This window comes from Orcinus orca, chromosome 8 (assembly GCF_937001465.1).
Source record: "Orcinus orca chromosome 8, mOrcOrc1.1, whole genome shotgun sequence".
Taxonomy (NCBI): domain Eukaryota; kingdom Metazoa; phylum Chordata; class Mammalia; order Artiodactyla; family Delphinidae; genus Orcinus; species Orcinus orca.
In genome coordinates, this window is record NC_064566.1 from 104,159,247 (window position 1) to 104,177,741 (window position 18,495).

Below are 18,495 nucleotides of genomic sequence, written 5' to 3' on the forward strand. Positions count from 1 at the left end.
ATACTTTTCTGATGCATACTTAAGCTAGTATTTCACCAAATATAAATAATTTTAATAAACTCAAAATGTCCAACGTTAAAAGTGACTGGGGGCTTCCCTGGTGGCGCAGTGGTTGAGAGTCCGCTTGCCAATGCAGGGGACACGGGTTCGTGCCCTGGTCCGGGAAGATTCCACATGCTGCGGAGCAGCTGGGCCCCTGAGCCATGGCCGCTCAGCCTGCATGTCCGGAGCCTGTGCTCCGCAACCGGAGAGGCCACAACAGTGAGAGGCCTGCGTACCGCAAAAAAAAAAAAAAAAAAAAAGTGACTGGAACTCTAACAATATGATCTATGAACTACATCATCCTGTTTTATTCACATTAAATTATATTATTATAATTATATTCATCATATTATTCTTTCTGCTGCAGTGGCATTTTCTAAAGCTCTAATGTAAATGGCTGAGAAAGGTGAGGGAAATTCAGTACATTTTGCAGGACTCAAATGAGTTTCTACTCTAGGAAGATGGGAGGAAAAGAAAAGACGAGCATCTAGGGCCCATGAGGGTAGAGGAGTAGGTAATAAAAATATAGTAATAGAAGAAAAAGATAAGGCAGGAACAGGTTAGGGATGGGCTTAAAGGAGAGAAAGAGAACCTTCAATTTAGTAGTTTTTCCCCAAGTCAATTTGGCATGAGGAAGAAAGAAAAGTATATGAATGTAAGAGACACAGAGGTAGAAAACACAGGAATTATCAATAGGATTAGATACATGAAAAGTTAAATCAGATGCTTCTGCAGTTCTTTCCCACTTTTACTGAGGTACAGCTGACAAACTGTGTATATTTAAAGTGTACATTTTTATAAGTTCTGGCACCCATGAAACTGTAACCACACTTAAATTTATGAATATATGTATCAACCCCCAAAGTTTCTGTGTATCTCTTTGTAATCTCTCCCTCTCCCTACCAGCCCCTACCCCTGCCCACCAGGCAACCATTAACCTAGTTTCTATCACTAAACATTACTTTGCAATTCCTACAATTTTATGTGAATAGAGTCATGCAGAATGTATTCTTTGTCGTCTGTTTTCTTTCATTCAGCATAATTATTTTGAGGATCATTCATGTTGCTGTATTTATCAATAATTCTTTCCTTCTATTCCTGAGTAATATTCTACTGTATAAATACCACCATTTGTTTATGCATGAATCTCTTGTTCATGAGATACCTGGGTTGTTTCCAGCTTGAGGCCATTATATGTAAGGCTGCTATGAACAGTCATGTGTGAGTTTTTATATGAACGTAAGCCTTCTTTTCTCTTGGATAAACACCTGGGAGTCGAATGGCTGGATCACGTCATCAGTGTATGTTTAAGAAACTGACAAACTGTTTTCCAAATTGGTTGTAGCATCTTACATTCCCCCCAACTGTGTCAGCGTTCTAATTCCTCCACATCCTCGCCATTCTAATAAGTATGTAGCAAGACTTCACTGTCATTTTAATTTGCATTTCTCTAATGACTACTGGTGTTGAGCATCTCTTTATGTGTTTGTTTGTCATATCTTTTTGGTTAAGTGTCTATTCCCACTTTTGCTACTTTTTAAATTGAGTTCTGTTTTCTTGTTGAATTTTGAGAGTTCTTTATATGTTGTGGATACAAGTCCTTCATCAGATATAATCATCACAAATATTTTTTCCCAGTCTGTGGTGTGTCTTTTTATTGTGTTATAAGTAATGTCTTTCAAAGAGCAGAAGTGTTAAATTTTGATGAAATTCAATTTATTATTTTATGAATTGCTCTTTTGATATTACATCTAAGAAACTTTGCCTAAGCCAAAGTCCCAAAAGCTTCTCCTATGCTTTTTTCTAGAAGCTTTATAGTTTATGCTTTACATTTTGGGTACGTGATCCATTTTGAGTTAACTTTTGCATATGGTGCAAGAAATAAATCAAAGGATTTCTGGAGGCATAAGGATATCCAACTGTTCCAGCATCATTTGTAAAACAGGCCATGTTTTCTTCACTGAACTGACATTGAACCTCTGTTGAAAATAAGCAGTCCATGTATGTGTGGGTCTACTTCTGGAATCTGTTCTGTCCTGTTGACTTACGTGTCTATCTTTCCCCTAATGCCACACTCTCTTGGTACTGCAGTTTTACAGTTAAGTCTTCAAATCAATTAGTGTTAGTTCTCCAACTTTGTTCTTCTTTTTCAAATTTGTTTTGGCTGTTCTTTTCTAGGTCCTTTGCATTTCCATACGAATTGTTTAATCTGCTTATCAATTTCTACAAAAAATCTACTGAGATTTTGATTGGGATCAATTTGAGAAGAGATGGCATCTTAACAATATAAAGACTTCCAACCCATACACAGGGTATATATCTCTTTTTTAAAATATTCTTTAATTTCTCTCAGAAATGCTTTGTAGCTTCCAGTACACAGATCTTTTGTATCTTTTTTCCGATATATCCCTAAGTAGTTCATAGTTTTGATGCTATTACAAATGGGTTTTATTATATTTTCTGACTGATGTTAAATGCTACTGGTCTGCGGACTAGATATGAAGTAACAAGACGTCCATGCAGTTGTCCCAAGTATATATATTTTAAATATACACTGTGTATTTTAAATACACAATTACTTTCCTTTTATTTCTCCTTTATATTATATGTGACAAATTATACTGACTTTTTTGAAATTGTGTTTGTAGGTTGGTATATCATTTGTAAATTTCATTTCAGGATCATAAGGAAAGATTTTAGAAATTATTTATCATAACAAGGGGGTATAGGGTTTGATGAGGTTAAGAACTACTACTCTAAGCCATTTTGTCAATAATTTCCATGAAACTGAGTGTTTAAGCATCATTTGCTAGGACATATTCTGATGTTACAAATTAACAAAAGGAGCTATCTAGAAACTAATTTCTCTCTAAACATCAGTGGCAGCTGCTAATGGCACCAATAAGAAAAATAAAAAACTGCAGTAAGTAACACAGAAAATAATTTAAGAAAATTTACATATTTTTGTGATCCAAGGGGGGGAAAATACAAAATTGGAACTCACCAAGCTTGTGTTCTGGCTATATCACTGACTCACTGTCTTTGTAAATCAGAACAATCTATCTAAATTCCTTTGTCTCAGGATTTCTATAATTTTAAAATGACAGTTTAGGACCAGATGATCCACTACCATCTTTTCTAATATAGAAATCTATGATTCACACATGTAGACAAGCAGAAGCCACTACTAGTTCATTAAATTACTACTATGATCTGTTCTTTGCCCAGAATGCCTAAATTTCTACCTAAGCTCTGACACTAAACAGCAAAATAACAATGGGCTTGCAGTTTAGTCCCCTTTTGCTTTAGTTTCCTTGTCAGTAAAAGAGAGGTAATAATAGTACCTTCTTCATAGACGGTGAGAATTAAAGGTTAATGGAAAGCACTTAGAAAGCACACGTAAAAGCAGCAAGAAAGTGTTACAATTCCTTATATTGGAGTACCACATACTCCCTCTTCCCTTGAAATTCTATAACATTACAGTATGTGATTTCCCATTACTTAACTGGAGAGGAAATATTTTGCTCTACTTAATTTTGAGTAATGAAAAGGTGTAGCTTTGAATTCCGTACATAAAATGATGGTCTTCATAGAAATAAGTGGGTAAATTGTCTTCCTCTATTAAACTACTTACTACAAGGGACAAGGTTTCCACATCCCTTCCCTTTGGGATAAAGAATACGTTTCTGAAAATAAGCTACTTGGAACCACATTAAACTCCTGAGGCAAGGAAATGTTTACTGTCCAAGATTTGCTTCTCTGTCATTGTACACAGAAACCCTCACACAACCTTCTGGGGTAACTTTGAAAAATAAAATAGCTGATCGTTGACCATCTTGAGGAGAACCAAGAGAACATGAGCTGTACAGAGTTCTGTCACTCTCTAAATGGTATTTTATCTCTTAGATTGACTGTATCCCAAATATGTTTTAGAAGATTTTCTGGGGGGAAAGGAGAACACTCACTAAACTGTGTTTAATTTCTTCCTTTATCTGTGCACAGGATAAACAATGGGAGGCTGGGTCAGTGGTTCTCACATTTTGTGCTTATTCATCACCTGAGGAACTTGATAAAATTCAGATTCCTGTCCCCATCCCCAGAGATTCTGATTAGTAATATCTGGTTTTAACATGTTTTGGGGTCATTCTGATGCCAGTGGCTCCCAGATAAAATTTTGCCAAACATGGCACTAACAAATAATGCTCAAAGATTTTAACATTTTACATTTGTGTTATGGCTTTTACATAAGAAAAAAAGACTTTCCAGACACCTCACCTCACATTTCCAACCACAGTCCCCAGATAAGTACAAAAGCTAATGACATTTATTTTTAACAAGAAAGAAAAAGCAAAGAGCTTTTTTTTTTTTTTGCTGAAGTATAGATTATATGATGAAACACCTCAGAAAACAGAGGTAAAAGATTCAATATACTCTTTAGAAGACAAGTAAAAAACAGATTTTGGAATTTCAAATTACTATAGTTAATATAATTTCACACTTCCTACTCCCAGAAGTTTAAGAAAAGAAACATAGTCACAGTATAATTTAAACACATGGATGAACTAATCCTTCTGTTCCCACAGCAAAAGTATGGTCTAGGTTAAAACAATACACAGATGGGCAGAATGCTGATCTTTATCAACCACCAGCTGATTGGCAGAGTCTACCTACAGCTCAGAGTAAGCACTGCTTCCAGAAGAGTGGTCTGAGGAACACCTGGGCCGGAATCACATGGATAAAAATGCAGTCTTAATCCTGTCCCACAACCAGTGAAACAGCATTTCAGGGCTTTGGTCATAGGATTTTATGTTTTAACATGTTCCCCATGTAATGTGTCATAAGCGTATCAAGTAAAGTTTGAGAATCAGTGGCGAAAGGAGGGCAGAAGGAGTTACTGGTAACAGAAAAATGAAGATGGCAGAATAGCGCCCTTAACTATATTGGTAAATGCTACTCCTTGGACTACTTTTATTTGCAAATTAAGAGAACAATGCAATAAATACCATCACACACCTATTAGAATGGTTAAAACAACAACAGCTGAGAACTATCGAATGCTAATGAGAATGCAGAGCAGCATCACCGCTGTTGCTGGTGGGAAGGCAAAATGGTAACAACTACTTTAAAACACAGATTGGTAGTTTCTTACAAAGCTAAACATGATCTTACCATACAATGCAGCAAGTGCACTCTGTGGTATTTACCCAAAGGAGATGAAAACACATCTGCACAAAAACCTGCACATGGATGTTTATAGCAACATTATTCATAAATGCTCTAAACTAGAAGCAACCAAGATGCACTAATAAGTGAATGGAAAAATAAATTATGGCATATCCATAATAATGAATATTAGACAGTGAAAAAAAGGAACTATCAAACCATGAAAGACATGGAGGAACCTAAAATGCATATTGCTAAATGAAAGAAGCCAGTTTGAAAAGGCTACATACCATATGATTCCAATTATACGATGTTTTGGAAAAGGCAAAACTATGGAGACAATAAACAATCAGTGCTTGTCAGAGGTTAGGAGGAGAGAAGGATGGATAGGTGAGCACAGATTTTTAGGACAGTGAAAATACTCTGTATGAAGCTGTAATGGTGGATACATGTCATTATGCATGTGTTAAAACCCACAGAACTATATACATCACAAAGGGTGAACCTTAATGAAAATATGGATTATAGTTAATAATGATGTATGAATATTGGTTCATTAAAGGTAACAAAGAGCAAACCCCAAAACTGTTTCCATCATTATAGAGGAGGATGTGATACTGACACACTGTATTCTTATCCTTGTGATTCTGGCCCCAGTGTTCCTCAGACTACTTTTCTAGAAAGAGTGCTTACACTGTGCTGTACGTAAACTGCTAATCAGCTTGTGGGTAATAAAGTTCAGCATTTTGCCAATTCTATTCAATGAATTGTAAAGCAAGATGTTAATAGGAGAAACTGTATACATGTGTGGGGCAGGGAGTATATGAAATTCTGTGTATTAACTGGTCAACTATTCTGTAAACTTGTACTAAATGATAAAACCTATTAAATTTTTTTTTTTTTTTTTTGCGGTACGCGGGCCTCTCACTGCTGTGGCCTCTCCCGTTGCGGAGCACAGGCTCCGGACGCACAGGCTCAGTGGCCATGGCTCACGGGCCCAGCCGTTCCGCGGCATGTGGGATCTTCCTGGACCGGGACACGAACCCACGTCCCCTGCATCGGCAGGCGGACTCTTAACCACTGCGCCACCAGGGAAGCCCTATTAATTATTTTTTAAATAGTAAAAAAAAAATAAAACAAAGTCACAAGCCAGCAACTGCACAGCATCAGTTCACAGGGCTCTGAGGGAAAGGCTTCCACACGCCACGTGTACTCTGTCATGCCCCGACAGCTGGCCGGAGAAAACGACACACGAGACTGACAAAAAAGGAAAGGGGAGTCCACGTAACACGCTATAAACACATTAGGTTGAGCAGAGCTGCCTGCATGCCGATGCCGCATTTCCAGAGCGCGTCCCTTCAGCGGTCAGAGCGCCACAGCTCAGAGCTGGCCTCCATCCTGGGACGCAACAGCCCACATCTTTGCTCCCCTTCACCCTCTCTCCCGAGAGTGGTCAGCTCTAAATGGCCTTGGTTCCCAGAAGACCACACTGTCCAAGCTACCCCAAGGCCAAGCCCAGCCCCTCGTCTCCTGCTACTGTATCAGGAAGACAGGTTTCCTGCCTCTGTGCTTCCTCCTTCATGGCTCACTGACAAAGCGCAGTTTACACAGTCCATCTGTGTGACCAGGACAGGTCAAGCTGGCTAACTGGTCACATGGCTGCTTCACATCTAGCCAGTCTACCCAGGTCATCTGGACATCCTCTCCTCTGAAGACATGCACAGGACGCTGCATTTCAAAGTCACCACCTCCAGAAACCCCTCCTAGATCTCCTAGGGAGTCCTGCTGGGCTCAGAACCTCCCACTCATCTGAGAGGCCCTGAGGAGGGGACCAGTACTGCCTGTCCTCCTCATCCTGCCTCGGGGCATGGTGTCAGTGCCCAGAGGGCCTTCTGCCATGAATGAAACGAAGGCCCTGTACCAGCCTGTGAGTACCACTGGGCCCCTTCTCAGATGCTGCCTGAGGACAGTAGGGTGGGGAGGGGCACCCATGAAGCAGTCATTCCCAGGGCTCCTTCCTCCCAAGGCCCTCAAGCTCTCTGCAGTCATGGCCAACACCCCTACACTCTGCCTACCCTTGGCCTAGGAGCCAGCCTGGCTCAAGCAGGGCCCTACTCTTTATCAAGTCTGTGAGAGAGAGTCCAGGAAAGGCCTTCAAGCCAGTCCTAAGAGTGGCCCCACCCACCTAGCCATCCGGGACTGTCTAAATAATATCTCCCCAAATTCTTATGCTGAAGCCTTTAACCCCAGTATCTCAGAGTGTGACTGTACTTGGAGACGGGAGAGAGGAGGACTGAATTGTGTGGGTTCTTCCCTTAAAGTATTCAGTTCCTTTTTTAAATGAATGCCTTTTTTAAAGGCATTTTTAGATGCTCTTCTAGTGATAGTTTTAAAAGATAAAAGGAAACTTTATCATCCTATGGAAATTAGTGCTAGTCAATCTAAAATATGCCTTTATCAGGTCTCAAATTAGTTAGGCATATAAGGAAAAAGAAAGAGCTTTAGATTCTGCTGTTATTCTGCAATTCATACATTGTTTACATTAACAGTTACAGTGCATTAAAAAAACATTGATCAAACTGACAATTCTAGAGAGAAAACATACGTGATTCATGATTTTAAGCCACTGTGAAAAGCAAGGCAGAGACACAGTCCCGATAATCTAAAAGTGGTCACCAGGCATGTGATTCTGCTCACACTTTGGCTATACCACCATACAGGAAAGAAGGAGGAGATCAAAACAACCACAATAGTAACTAGAAAAGGAAACCCAAGTCTAATATCTACATTTTTTTTTTATCACTGCAGATAAAATTTCTGATGACAAAGTCCACTGCCAGCACATATTATAAACAGAAATATTACTGAAAGAAAAAACGATCTTTGAATTTTCCACACCAAATTCTTTGTTGCCTACCTGAAATCCATGCTTGCCTCTCCACCACGTGCTTAACACTTTTGGGGGCATGTCAATAACAGAAACAATGTCCCCCACCTAGGAGAAAAAATTTTAAGTGAAACGTTTTAAATCAATTTTTAAAGCAATTGTCTGTCTAGAATTTAAATCTTAACTGTAACAAAAGGGTAAAGTACTATCTTATTTTCTGGCTCATTATTTCTGGTAAAACATTAACACTTCTTTCTGTAAGGAATTTAATAATCTTAACCATTTGTTAAGGAGAGGTTTACAGAAAATTAAGCAGCACAAAGACTGTGGTCCAACTAACACCTGTAGTAACTTCAGAAAGCCTGAGTGATAGCATAAGATGTCTGAACATCAGGCATCATACCACCATCACTTCTGTTAAAATACTCTGTTAACTGCTGTTACTAAAGGTGATCAGATTCGCTTTAGTGAACCTAAAAGGCTATTTTAAATACTCATATTTAGCACAACAGCGGCTTCTATTAATACATTTAGTGAGCACTTACCATGTGCCAGGCACTGTGCTAAACATTTGACATATCTTATTTCATCATATAGGAAAGCTCTAAGATGTCTACAATTACTGGGTTATTCTTAGTACATGTAAAACTGAATGACAACTACATTTCTTTTAATAGATGGTTCAATATAACATTCCCACTAAATAGCTGACTTTCTTCCCTTTAAAAGACAAACTAATGAGTTTGTACAAACTTTTACAAAATTGTAAGTATGAAAATAGCAATAATAGTTTTTAATAATATATTTAAAGGAAGTTGTATTCTTCAATCAAAATAACTGATGATCTCTGTGATAAACCAGTTAAGCACTTCAGACCAATGTTGCTAATGTACACAATATTGCTTTAAGAATTTTTTTTGTATATTCACAACTAATTTTTCCAGTCATGAAAGTCCTCTTCACAAAACCATACTTGCTAACAGACATGGTATCTTTCAAGACCAAGGATTCCTTTGTGTATAGAGCTAAAAATTTAGTTTGAGAACAGTTTGAATTCTATACAGTAAAAATTTACACTGTTTTTCCTCTTAAACTGAGTAACTGCCAGCATTGTCTTTGGTCTCTCATCAGCCAATATTAAAGGAAGAAACTTAATTCCTCTCCTTTTGCATCTGATAGCAAGAAATGTTCATTTCACTTTTCATCTGGTCTTTACCTCAATCTATGAACAATGAGAAGAAAGTATCACTAGGTATTGTTTTTAGGTGCTAAACACACAAAGACAGAAGAGGATCTGGCTTTCAAGAAGCTCACAGAGACAAACAGGAGAACAATTATGATTGAATGTAGTAAGTGACATATCAGAGATAAGCCTTGAGAACAGCTCAGAATGACGTTCAGTGCAGGTTCTGGGGGGTATGTATTTCCATGGAGTAGAGGGAAGGAGATCAAGGAGACTTCCTAGAAGAAATGGGACACATTTAAGCTGAATTTTCAAGAATGAGTACAGTCATTAAAATAAAAATAGATGGCATGCCAGGCTGAAAGACAATGATGCACAGAAAAACCTGGTGCTTTTCATTAAGGGAATGATTGCAACAGTTAAAACTGAGGCTAGAAAGATAGCAGGGACTGAGCTAACACATAGCATCTTTAGTCACTTACCTCTAAGGTCAATTCATCCGGGGCCCGAGCAGTGTACCTCTTGATAACATGGGCAGCACCAACAGCAGGAGTGTTAATGGATGATTCTTCATGAACTAGAAGGTGATTTCCCTTATTATCAATCTGTAACAAAGAAAATATACTATGAGATGGTTAAGGACATGGGACTTGGAAGTTTCTTTGTGTATCTATATAATTCAACTTGACTTAGAAAAACCATAACCCAAAGAATATTAAAAAAAAAACAAACCCACCACTTATCGAGTACTTACTATATGCCAGTCATTGTATTGTACATATAACATACATACTTTAATCTTCATAACTCTAAAAGATACTTATCATCATTATCAACACTTAAAGATGAAGATGCTAAAGCTAAAAGAGGCTATATAAATTATGAGAGATTAAATAATTTGTCCCAGATCACACAGCCAATAATGAAGAACCAAGATCTCAGGGCAAGTTGGCCTGGCTCGAAGGTCTATATTCTTTCTACTTTTCATTGCCTTCCCAATTTCCACTGAGAGGAGAGAATAATGTAACTCTACATATGCAAATTAAGGAGAAAAACCTAACCTATTGACAGGAGGATACTCTATCACTCAAGACATTCTTAAATCAGACTCTTTAAAAGGTTAATTGTCTCTTGTTCATCAATGACTAAAAACTATTTTCAGTTACTAAGCCAATTAAATATATATATACATATATATACACATACACCTTGCTAAATGTATATACATTAATATGTTAAATACAAAAATAACAGGTGTCATTGTGATTCATAAAATAATATTAAAATTAGCTTCCTGGATTATCAAAGAAAGATTTGAGATGAAAAATATTTAATGTATCACATATCTATCTTGCAGAAAAGAATAAGCACCATTTATTCAATTCCTGAAACTCAACAGCTATGAAAATTAATATTAAATTTCTTAAGTAGATAATTTTAAAATTAACTTTAATAAAAGATGAACTGGATTAATACCTCCATCCAAGTAAGGGCAGGTCCACAATTGATCTTGTTGCCAGCAATAGCTGAAAGGCGGGACAGGTAAGCCATAAGCATCTGAGTGACTGACTAAAGAAAAAGAGAAGATTCAGTGGTAACAGAATAAAGATACTCCACTCTCTGTCAAAGAAACTGGTGTTAAGTTGGTTGTTTCCAGGAGAAAAAAATCTGCAGATTTTTATGCATTTTCATAGTTACGGAGGTTCTTTATAGAGGCTTAACAGTTCCATAACTGACACTACAGGCACTTACGTAACTTCCTGTCTGGTGCAGAACTTTCACTTTAGCCCCTCATCCTCAGGGCTTATACTACTGTACAGCTTCTAATTTGGTTGCCTTCTCTTTCTATTTTTGTATTGAAAATGTAAAACGATAGCAGAGACATACTTGCTTTTCCACCTGGCTTCCCCCTGCTACTCTGAAATGCTTTCTTCAAGGCCTGCTGCAGTCTTCACACACCCAGCCATGGCAGGACAGTTCATACGTGATCCTACACCACGAAGTCAACTGATGGGTCCAGGAATGGGACCCAACATTAGCTGACCTAACAGGAGCTGCTGTAGGAATTAGGAACCGTGACACAAAATTTCAGCTCAGTCTGGCTGCTGTCTTAAAAAGAAATGAGAACCTGGCCCCTGTTGGGAGTGGTCATGTTGTGAGACAGTCTGAGAAAGAAATACACAACAGACAAGGCAGACAGGGAAAAGGAGGCAGAGAGACGTCCAGGCTTTCTATAGGACGAAAGAATCTGCGGTTTTAGGACATTCCTGAGACCCTGTCGCGGTGTCAGTTCTTGCATGACTGAAGTCTCCACTTTGCCCTCACTACATAATCGCCTGGGAATTAACTATAGATTTGAAATGGCTTCCCTTCAGGACTTCCACTGTTTTCAAGCATCCACTGTGGCTGCCAAGGAGTCTAACGCCAATACGTTTCTTGTTCCTTTGAGAAAAACCTTGTTTTTGCTCTCTGGAAGCCATTTGGGTTTCCTCTCTGTTTTGGCATTTTGAAATTTTACCACAATGTTTCTAGATGTGTGTCTTTTCACTTATTATATTTAGCACTTAATGGGCCCATTTAATCTGAAAACGGGCCCTTTTTTAATTTAGGGGAATTTATTATATTTTTAGTTACTGCCACCCACTCTCTCCTCCTATAACTCCTACAAGAGGAACAGGAACTTGTAGGAACTTCTGGATCTATTCTCTGTGATTCCCAACAATTCTCTCACTTTTTGTCCCTTTTGGGGCTGTGTTCTTACAAAGCTTGCTCTTCCTGCTCACTAATTCTCTCTTCATCTATGTCCATTTTGCATGTAGTCCAGCTGTTTGTTATTATTAAAATTAATTTTAAAAACCACATGTTCATTTCTAAGGTCTCTGATTATTTTTTAAAACTCTGTTCTCATTCCATGAATGTGACTGCCTCACTTTCTCTCTGAGGGTGGTAATCATGCTTCTGAAAGCCCTCTGTTTACTCTTCTGTTACTTTGTTTATTCGGTTTTCACACTGAACATTTCTAGTTTATCTGTCCCTCTGCAGTCCTCCTGTACAAGTTTCTTATGCTGTATTTTCTTGCCCCCATAAATCTTATCCCATCTACTTTCAAAGATTCCTCACAATTTTTGATTCCCTGATGGTGCTTTTTATTTTCTGGTGTTATAAAAGAATCTCTTTCCTCTTAAATTTAAAAAAAAATCTCATATTTTTACTAGAAATTTTTGGCAGGAGTGGAAATAAGTGCATGGACACAGCCTGCCATCATAAACTGAGTAAACAGCATCATTTGAATACACATTTCTTTGATTATTAGTGAGGTCAACACTCTTCCATATTTTTGCTTTTATATTTTGCATTCTCTCTGAAAAATGATCTGCTCATATATATTGCCCATTTATATATTAAGATGAGAGTCTTCTTATAAAATTATACACTGAACCTATTTCAATTCAAAATAGCCTAACAGCATTACTAATTTTTCAGTTAAGAAATAATTAAGTAATCCCACGAATCTTCCTGAGTGCTCAATATAAGCTTTTATTTAGTATACTGGCAAAAAAAATTCTTCTAATTTATAGCGATTACTTCTGCAAAGTATTGAATGCTTACCTCTAGACTGTCCTTCAGGGCATCAGAACGGGGAAGCTCTGAGAGCTGGGAGAATCGTCGGTCATAAATACACAGATGAAGATGTTTATCAAGTACCCGAAAATCTTCATAACTTCTTTTAATGATCCAACTTTTGCCCTATGAGTAAGAAAAAGAAAGACTCCTATAATTTGTCTCTATTTGGAATGGTCAGGAACCAGGATTTGTTCCATAACGATGTTATTCATGAGATTTTATATTTACTAATTAACTTGACAATAAATAAACTCCAGAACCCTATAGTGAGTTATATTACATTAAAATGTCAGTAATGGAAAATAAACTAGAACTGTCCACTAAACCTCTTCCTACCACTAATCAAGCCCACTGGCTCTCCTTGGGAATAATAACTGGTAGATGGGAAGATAGCATGTGACCTTAAACCCACGGAAAGAACCATAAAATGATTTTGTACGGGAGAATATTACCAGAAATTAAAGAAAAATAAAACCAGGTCCCTGATCAGTTACCATGAACATTTCTGTGACTGAAACTGGAAATACACTGAAAATTAATTTTCTTAAATTTCATCTAGAAGCATTTGGTGTGCATATATTATCTAGAACCCACTATGTCTCCCCACTTCTCAGTCTTTCTTCCTTTCCTTACCTAAACTCACAAGCTCATTAGAAATGAAAATCTGCTCACAGAGCATATTTATTTCACACTGTCTTCTAAGTTTCTCTTGAATCTATCACTTTGTAGCCCGAGCTTTATTAAGGGCTGACATCATTTCTGACCTCCCTGCTTTTGATCTTCTCTGCCACTCCCCTCCCCCAACACAAAATACAAAGCTTGTCAGGTCACACTGACAAAAGGCCTTCAAAAGCTCCTGTGGGCAGTAATGATGAGCTGGTCCCCACTACACACCATGTGGTTTGACAATTCAGTCCACTTTTATACGGAAGCTTTCATCTCATAGCAATCTGGAGGGACTGGGAGACAAAGCAGCCATCTGAGAATTGAAGAAAACATCTCTACTGTAGCTCTTTTCCATTTGCCTCCACCAGATGGGGCAGAAGCAGAAGGTACCATTTCATGGGAGAGGTGCTGAATTCTAAACACAGGTATGTCCATAACTAACAGGATAAACTTGTCTAGTCCTACTTTGAACTACAATTCTCCATTACACAGATGGAAAGCAATACCACCTCCCTCTTTCAGAGGGCTGTTAGAATGAAATAAGAGAACAGATGTGTCAGATATTTTTAAAGAACAGTCTCCTGGTTCCTATTCTAAGAAATGCTAGTTCAATAAATCTGGAATGAGATCCAGTTAATCTGATGATCAGCCTGAGTTGGGAACCACTGATCCACAAGATTAAGTCCAAACATACTTGCACATATCAGGGCTTGCATCATCTGGGCCTCTCTAAATTTATAGTGTGATCCCACTCACTACTCCTCCATGCCGTTTCTTTGCTTCCAGTTATGCTCAATCACTTGCATTTCTTCCATGTGTGAAATGTTCCCTTTCTTGCCTACGTGATTTTTAAGTGCTGTTCTTCTACTATGGAAAGTTGTTCTTTCACTCTTAGCTCAAGTAAGCTCCTTTGTTTTTTCAGTTCTACCACTGCCTTCTACCCAAAGCATTCCTGAGTGACAACAGGTGGTTAAATACTTGTTCCTTTGGAATGGCAAAAATAAAAATGAACAACAAAGCAGAAAAAAAGAAAAACAACTTATCGCATAGTTGCAAATATTTTTCTTTCACACATACACATTTCAAAAATTATGCAACACTTCAAATATCAGAAAATTACAAAAATTAATTTAACGTATGTATATCTCCATCACAGAGATTAAACAGATGTCGACTTTTTATTTCAAAGCTCTGGATTTTTTAAATTGAAATATAGTTGACTTACAGTATTATGTTAGTTTCAGGTGTACAGCAAAATGATTGTTATATTATTTTTCAAATTATTTTCCATTATAGGTTATTACCAGATATTGAATATAGTCCCCTGTGCTATACAGTAAATGCTTGTTGCTTATCTATATTATGTATAGTAGTTTCTATCTGTTAATCTCATACTTCTAATTTATCCCTCTCCCCCTCCCTTTCCCCTTTGGTAACTATAAATTTGTTTTTCATGTCTGTGAGTCTGTTTCTGCTTTGTATATAAATTCATCTGTATTGTTTTTTAGATTACACATATAAGTGATATCATACTTTCTCCATCTAACTTACTTCACCTAGTTTATTCTCTAGGTCCATCCATGTTACTGCAAATGACAATATTTCATTATTTTTTATGGCTAAGCAATATTCCATTGTATAAATATACCACATCTTCTTTATCCATTCATCTGTTGATGGACACTTAGGTTGCTTCCATGTCTTGGCTATTGTAAATAGTGCTGCTATGAACACTGGGGTGCATGTATCTTTTCAAATTAACGTTTTCTCCGGGTATATGCTCAGGAATGGGATTGCTGGGTCATATAGTAGCTCTATTTTTAGTTTTTTAAGGAACCTCCATAATGTTCTCCATAGTGGCTGTATCAATTTACATTCCCACCAACAGTGCAAGAGGGTTCCCTTTTCTCCACACCCTCTCCAGCATTTATTACTTGTAGACTTTTTGATGATGGTCATTCTGACCATAGTGAGGGGATACCTTTTTAAAAAAAATTTTAATATTAATTTTTTTAATGGGGTATAATTGTTTTACAATGTTGTGTTAGTTTCTACTGTACAGCTAAGTGGAGTTCCTGTGCTATACAGCAGGTTCTTATTAGTTATCTGTTTTATACATATTAGTGTATACATGTCAATCCTAATCTCCCAATTCATCCCACCCCACCCCCCGCTTCTCCCCTTGGTGTCCATACGTTTGTTCTCTACGTCTGTGTGTCTATTTCTGCCTTGCAAACAGGTTCAACTGTACCATTTTTCTAGATTCCACATATGTGTGTCAATATACAATATTTGTTTTTCTCTTTGACTTACTTCACTCTGTATGACAGTCTCTAGGTCCATCCACGTCTCTACAAATGACCCAACTTCGTTCCTTTTTATGGCTGAGTAATATTCCATTGTATATATGTACCACATCTTCTTTATCCATTCATCTGTCGATGGGCATTTAGGTTGCTTCCATGACCTGACTATTGTAAATAGTGCTGCAATGAACATTGGGGTGTATGTGTCTTTTTGAATTATGGCTTTCTCTGGGTATATGCCCAGTAGTGGGATTGCTGGGTCATATGGTAATTCTATTTTTAGTTTTTTAAGGAACCTCCATACTGTTCTCCATAGTGGCTGTATCAATTTACATTCCCACCAACAGTGCAAGAGGGTTCCCTTTCCTCCACACCCTCTCCAGCATTTGTTTGTAAATTTTCTGATGATGCCCATTCTAATTGGTGTGAGGTGATATCTGACTATAGTTTTGATTTGCATTTCTCTAATAATTAGTGATTTTGAGCATCTTTTCATATGCCTGTTGACCATCTCTATGTCTTCTTTGGAGAAATGTCTATTTAGGTCTTCTGCCCATTTTTTGATTGCGTTGTTTGTTTTTTTTTGATATGGAGCTGTATGAGCTATTTATATATTTTGGGTATTAACCCCTTGTTGGTCACATCGTTTGCAACTATTTCCCCCATTCCATAGGCTGTCTTTTCATTTTGTTGATGGCTTCCTTGCTGTGCAAAAGCCTTTAAGTTTGATTAGGTCCCATTTGTTTAATTTTGCTTTTATTTCTTTTGCCTTGGGAGATGGTCCTAAGAAAATATTGTTATGATTTATGTCAGAGAAATTTTGCCTATGTTCTCTTCTAGGAGTTTCATGGTGTCATGTCTTATACTTAGGTCTTTAAACCGTTTTGAGTTTATTTTTGTGTATGGTGTGAGGCAGTGTTCTAACTTCACTGATTTACATGAGGCTGTCTAGCTTTTCCAACACCACTTGCTAAAGAGACTGAAGAGACCTCTGCCCATTTTTTAATCAGACTGCTTTCTGCTATTGAGTTATAGGGGTTCCTTGTATATACTGGATATTAACCCCTTATCAGATACGTGGTTTGCAAATATTTTTTCCCATTCCACAGGTTATCTTTTTACTTTCTTGATGCTTTCCTTTGCAGTTCAGACCTTTTAGTTTTTTTGTAGTTCCACTTGTTTATAAACATTTGCTTTTGGAATCAGATTTTAAAAAATCATCACCAAGACTGATGTTAAGGGGAATATTACCCATGTTTTCTTCTAGGAGTTTTATGCCTTCAGGTCTTACATCTAAGCCTTTAAACCATTTTGAGCTAATTTTTGTGTATGGTACAAGTCTATTTTCATTCTTTTGCATGTGGTGGCCCAGTTTTCCCAGCACCATTTATTCAAGAAACTGTGCTTTCCCCATTGTATATTCTTGGTTCCTTTCCTGTAAACTAAGTGACCATATACGTGTGGGTTTATTTCTGGGCTCTCTATTCTACTCCATTGATTATTTTTCTGTTTTTATGCCAATACCATACTGTTTTGATTACTATAACTTTGTAATATAGTTTGAAATCAGGGCACATGATACCTCCAGTTTTGTTCTTCTTTCTCAAGATTGCTTTGAATATTTGGGGTCTTTTGTGGTTCCAAACAAATTTTAGGGGTGTTTCTTCTATTTCTGTGAAAGACACTATTGGAATGTTGGTAGGGATTGCACTGAATCTGTACATTGCTTTGGGGAGTATGCACATTTTAACAATATCAATTATTTCAATCCACGAGCAAAGAATTATCTTTCCATTTATTTGTGTCATCTTCCATTTCTTTCAGCAGTGCCTTACAGTTTTCAGTGTACAGATCTTTCACCTCCTTGGTTAAATTTATTCCTAGGTATTTTATTATTTTTGATGCAACTGTGGGATTGTTTTCTTAATTTCTCTTTCTGATAATCTGTTATTAGAGTTTATAGAAATGGAACTGACTTTTGGTAAGAAGCTTGAAGCTTTCCAACTAAGATCAGGAACAAGGCAAGGATATCTTCTCTCATCACTGATTTAAAACACTGTGCTGGAATTCCTAGCTAATGCAGTAAGACAGGAAAAGGAAAAAAAAGATATATAGATTGGTAAGGAAGAAATAAAACTGCGTTTGTACACAGATGACATGATCATCTAGGTAGAAAATACAGAACAAAACAACAAAAAAAACCCCATCTAGAACCAGTAAGTGATTACAGCAAAGTAGCAGGATACAAGGTTAATATACAAAAGTCAACTGCTTTCCTATATACCAGGCAATAAATAAGTGGAGTCTGAAATTAAAAACACAATACCATTTACATTACCACCCCAAAAATGAAATACTTAGGCATAAATCTAACAAAATATGTGCAAGATCTATATGAGGAAAACTATAAAACTCTGGTGAAAGAAGTCAAAGAGATGGAGAGATATACCATGTTCACGGACAGGAAGATTCAATATTGCCAAGGTGTTAATTCTTCCCAACTTGATCTACAGATTCACAATCCTTCCCCAGCCTAAACCCCAGCAAGTTATTTTTCTGAATATTGAAAAACTGATTCTAAAGTGTATATGGAGAGGCAAAAGTCCCAGAACAGCTAACACAAT

The 18,495-nt window shown here is 37.3% G+C and overlaps 1 protein-coding gene across 7 annotated transcripts in view; it reads right to left on the reverse strand.

The window, feature by feature from the left end:
- Nucleotides 1-18,495, reverse strand: part of ARHGAP32 (Rho GTPase activating protein 32) — a 266,634-nt gene that overhangs the window by 73,898 nt on the left and 174,241 nt on the right. For all 7 annotated transcript variants that reach the window (XR_004477239.2, XM_033406971.2, XM_049713594.1 and 4 more), the window contains 4 exons: nt 12,885-13,022; nt 10,752-10,844; nt 9,758-9,880; nt 8,123-8,200 (listed from right to left, as the gene is read on the reverse strand). Coding sequence is in view for 6 of the 7 variants with exons in the window: in XM_033406971.2 (XP_033262862.1) it covers nt 8,123-8,200; nt 9,758-9,880; nt 10,752-10,844; nt 12,885-13,022 (432 nt within the window). In the remaining variant the exon portion in view is untranslated. The remainder of the gene's footprint in view (nt 1-8,122; nt 8,201-9,757; nt 9,881-10,751; nt 10,845-12,884; nt 13,023-18,495) is intronic.